Source organism: Triticum aestivum, chromosome 5A, assembly GCF_018294505.1.
Source record: "Triticum aestivum cultivar Chinese Spring chromosome 5A, IWGSC CS RefSeq v2.1, whole genome shotgun sequence".
Taxonomy (NCBI): domain Eukaryota; kingdom Viridiplantae; phylum Streptophyta; class Magnoliopsida; order Poales; family Poaceae; genus Triticum; species Triticum aestivum.
Genome location: NC_057806.1, coordinates 382526697 through 382531127, shown reverse-complemented (window position 1 = coordinate 382531127; position 4431 = coordinate 382526697). Strand labels below are relative to the sequence as shown.

The window sequence follows — 4431 nt, the reverse complement described above, 5'->3', positions numbered from 1 at the left end:
GGCATATGTGTTTTTTGTGCGCGGCACGGCCGGCGCCTGCTCTAACATGTGAGTCAAGTCATTGATTCTACGGGACTGTTCATGCTTGTGTCATGAAGAATACGAAAACCCTCACGTTCCAGCCTGTGCACAGAAGACTCGCTACAAACCCGGGGGTGCAGTTGGACGGATCTTTCAGAAGTTTGATCACGACAAGCCAGGCCTACCGATAGACAAGCACGTGACCTCTCACATCACGTGGCTACCGACAAGGTCAAGTTTGATGGCTGCAAAGAGATTAATCAACCGGGACGATCCTACAGTACATTACAAGATGAGATCATTCAGAACACCATAGAATAGTCCAGTGACACAAGAGAAGAAACGAAGCGCATACACTACTATATTTCGAGGTTGACTTGAGGCAAATTTATGCCAAAAAATCTCGGATCTATCGTAAACTAGGATGCTCGCTGCCATCTTTCAGCTGAAAGAAAGCCACTTAAAATATCAGGACCGAGGGGGGCAGATAGCAGGAAAAATCTTGACGTAAACGTCAACTGCGTCACCAGATTTGACGCTCGGCTCACGGCGAGTGAGACGGACAGATTCATCTCTGACCCACAACCACAGATAAGCATGCACTGACTAAACTACAGCGAGTGAGACACACACACCTCTCCGTTTGAACTAGAAAAGGTCAAAGCCTCAACGGTCCAAGATAATCGCGCCGCTTTGACTGCAAACCAGATAAAATCTGTAGTCGTGTTCAGATAAGATATACTAATACAGTAGTACATACTATATCTCAAGATGAAGGTATGATCATTACGTTACCATGACATTCAGAACGAGACAACACACACATTCTCAGTGCATCATAGCGAGACGAGAGCACAACGTAATGTCACACGTAAACTTGCATGCTTTTGCACCTGACCTCCGCCACCAGTTACACCTTCCGACAGACCGAATCCTAATCGAATTCGTAATAAGATTACTAAGACGTAATTAGGAACACGAGGTCTTGGACAAGTTAACACACACATGCAGTTCCTATAGCACGACCTATGCACCTGCATTGTAATGTAAATCTTATCGAAACACGCATCATGGATCGATCTATTCCGACGTAACGACGGGCTTGACGGCACCGGCGGCGGCGGCGGCCATCTCCTGGCGGTGGTGGTGGCCCTGGTACTTGGGGTCCTTGGTGACGACCCGCTTCCAGTACCAGTGCTTGTCGAAGAGCAGCCAGATCTCCTCGATGGGCACCTGCTTCGTCTCCGGCAGCAGCAGGACGACGAAGACGGACATGACCACGATGAGCGCCGCGAAGAGGATGAACACCCCCCACCGGAGGTGGCACATGGCCGCCAGGAAGCACTGCGCCACCGCCGCCGTCCAGAAGAGGTTGACGCACACCACCACGCTCTGCCCCGCCGACCGCATCTCCAGCGGGAACAGCTCGCTGGGCACCAGCCACCCCAGCGGCCCCCACGACCACCCGTACGCCACCACGAACAAGCAGATGGCCACCACCAGCACCGTGCTCACGCCCTTGGACAGCTCCTCCCCGTGCCCGAACTTGAGCGCCAGGATCGTCGCCACCACCACCATGGACGCGATCATCTGCGCCCCGGCCTCCATGAAGAGCACCCGCCGCCCCAGCCGGTCCACCACCACCATGGACACCAGCGCGCCCACCACCAGCATCGACCCCGTGATGATGGACGAGTAGAGCGCCGCCGAGGAGCCGAACCCGAGGCTCTGGAAGATGACCGGCGAGTAGAAGAGGATGGAGTTCATCCCCGACAGCTGCTGGAACGCCGGGATGCCCAGCGCGCCGATGATGAGCTGCGGCCGGTTCCGCACGGCCAGCAGGTTCCGGAACGTGCCGCGCACCGCCCGCGCCGCCTCGCTCGCCACCTTGAGGTCCTCGAACTCGGCGTCCACCTTGTGCGTCCCGCGCACCTTCTCCAGCACGCGCCGGGCCTCCTCCAGCCGCCCGCGCTCCACCAGGCTGTTGGGCGTCTCCGGCAGGAACAGCGCGCCGACGAAGATGGCGGTGGCGGGCACCACGGCGAGGCCCAGCGAGAGGCGCCACCCCCACGGGTGGATCCGGTCGGTGAAGTAGTTGATGACGTTGGCGACGAGGATGCCGAGGCAGGTGGTGAGCTGGAAGAGCTGGTTCACGGCGCCGCGGATCCTGAAGGGCGCGATCTCCGACAGGTAGAGCGGCACGGCCTGGTTGCCGAAGCCGATGCCGACGCCGAGGAGGACGCGGCCGACGATGAGCATGGCCACGTTGACGGCGGCGGCGTTGACGGCGCCGCCCAGGAAGAAGCTGACGGCGCCCACCATGATGCTGCCGCGCCGGCCGTGGCGCTTGGTCACGTAGGAGGCCCCGAAGGTGGACACCAGGCCGGCGAAGTAGAGCGAGGAGGTGAAGAGCGTCAGCACCTGGTTGTCGTACTTGCAGTAGTCCGTCTCGTGCAGGTGTGCGTGCTTCCGGTTGTACACGTCCGGGAAGAACTTGATCAAGAAGTCGTCCATGGAGGTCACGCCACCTGCGCTCATCGTTCACCACCAGCGTCCATGAAACCATGATTAGTTACCACTCTTGTTCTCGTGTCAAGTAAATCAGTGCGATGAAGAAATATACTCTACATCACATTTCGGTGAAAGATAACTAACTGAAAACTACCGGTCATCCAGGAAAATTGGTTTTGTTACTTGAATCATGCAATTCAACTTTTATGTGGTTTAGTGTGGACACTTCCCTTTTTGTCATGGCAATCTACTAATCTTGGGCGGAAACGAGTTGTGCATACTGTATAAGATGTGATACCTCTACTGAAAATGAGAGGACATTCCGTGGCATGTTACTAATTCTACTCCCCAGGACAGCTCACAATCGTTAGAAATGGTTTCCGTCCAAAAAACAGATTAATTTCAGTAGGTAAAGGAAGCAGTATTGACGCAGACACCGGGTGCCCACTCCAAACAAAACAAAAAGAAGATGGAGACACCATAATGGCCATTACGTTTTCATTTGGTACTCTTTTGGCCTATAGACAATGCGTCCTTTGTAAAGGAAAGCATTAACCATGATTGAGGCCATTAATTTTGATGAGGACACACTTAGGAACAATTTTATAATTCTTCAAATAGATTAGAAACCCATGCGAGTAATTGTTCGGAGAATGATGTGAAACAAGAAAGAAAAATCATGTTGAGAAAAGAACAAAATCTGACTAAGACACAAATTTCTGAGACGACGCCAGATGAATCGTCGACGACACGACGATGCCGAAAGAAGAAAAATTAACAGGACGAACATGGACAATTGGAGATGAACAAGAGGGGTTGGTACGAGGGGAGTGGAACACTCACTGGAGACCCCGAGGTCGTAGCCGAAGAGGGAGCCGCCGAAGGAGCCGACGATGCAGGCGAGGATGAAGTAGGGCGTGATCCTCCCCTCGTACTGCTCCGCCCTCCCGCCGCCGGCCTCGACGCCGGCGAAACCCCCGGCCATCTCCCTCTCTTCCTTCTCCTCCTGTCCAACCTCTCCCTTCAAACCACGAAACCAGGAGCCTCCTCACCTGTCTGCCTGTTTACACGCTCCTCTTGGCTGAAAGAAAGAAACAGGGCGAGAGCAGAGACGGAGGGGGCGAAAGAGACAGCAGAGGTCAACACACGGCAGTCAAGAAACGGACAAACTGAACGTGGAAACGAGAGACAAGAGTGACAGAGAGAGGTACCTCTGCGCTGCGCTGCTCTTGGGCTGGCACCAGGGTGAGGGTGGTCCGCCGTCCGCCCCGCGGAGTATTCAAACCGGAGGCAGGTGGCCGTCGACTAAACAACGGGCATGCGATCGCGTCCTCTTCTGCCGCTCCGGGAAGCGCCTGGTCGATCTGGCCTGGCCGAGGGAGGGAGGGAGGGAGGAAGAGAGCGGAGGAGAAATGGGGGGATCGATGAGAGAGTGAGGCCGGCGGGGGGTTTTATGCACGGCACGGGGACGGATTGGCATGCCACACCCGGGTCGTGTGGCTGCGACCCGCGGGGGTGACACGGTTGGTTAGGCTTAGGCTTAGGCCTAGGCTCAGTCGAGCGTTGATCCTCACCGCCCGGATATGGCCGCGGCAGCGTCAAGAGAACCGCTTATCCGATCGGATCGGAGAGCCGGAGTGACGATGCTGCCGCGAGCCGGTCAAAGACGACGAGGTGATTATGTGGGTGCGGGACTTCCGATTTCGGCGTCAACAGCACCGGAATGCGTTTCCTAATTCAACAGTCCACGGAGAGTCCTTCAAATGCATTTAGTATAATATTATCCTTATCTGATAAACGGCGAGTCCTTCAAATGCGTTTCCTAATTCAACAGTCCACTTCTAATGTTACTACCTCAAAACACTCATCCAATGTGTTTTGTTAGAGAAAAAGTAGTAG

General features: G+C 55.0%; 1 protein-coding gene across 1 annotated transcript; it reads right to left on the bottom strand.

The window, feature by feature from the left end:
* Window positions 1-884: 884 nt before the first annotated feature.
* On the bottom strand, window positions 885-4047 carry LOC123103498 (sugar transport protein 14). Its single transcript, XM_044525105.1, has 3 exons — window positions 3744-4047; window positions 3376-3613; window positions 885-2549 (listed from the first exon to the last, which is right to left on the bottom strand). The coding sequence occupies exons 2-3, from the start codon at window positions 3515-3517 to the stop codon at window positions 1102-1104; spliced, it is 1590 nt and encodes a 529-aa protein (XP_044381040.1). The 5' UTR covers window positions 3518-3613; window positions 3744-4047; the 3' UTR covers window positions 885-1101.
* Window positions 4048-4431: the final 384 nt, after the last annotated feature.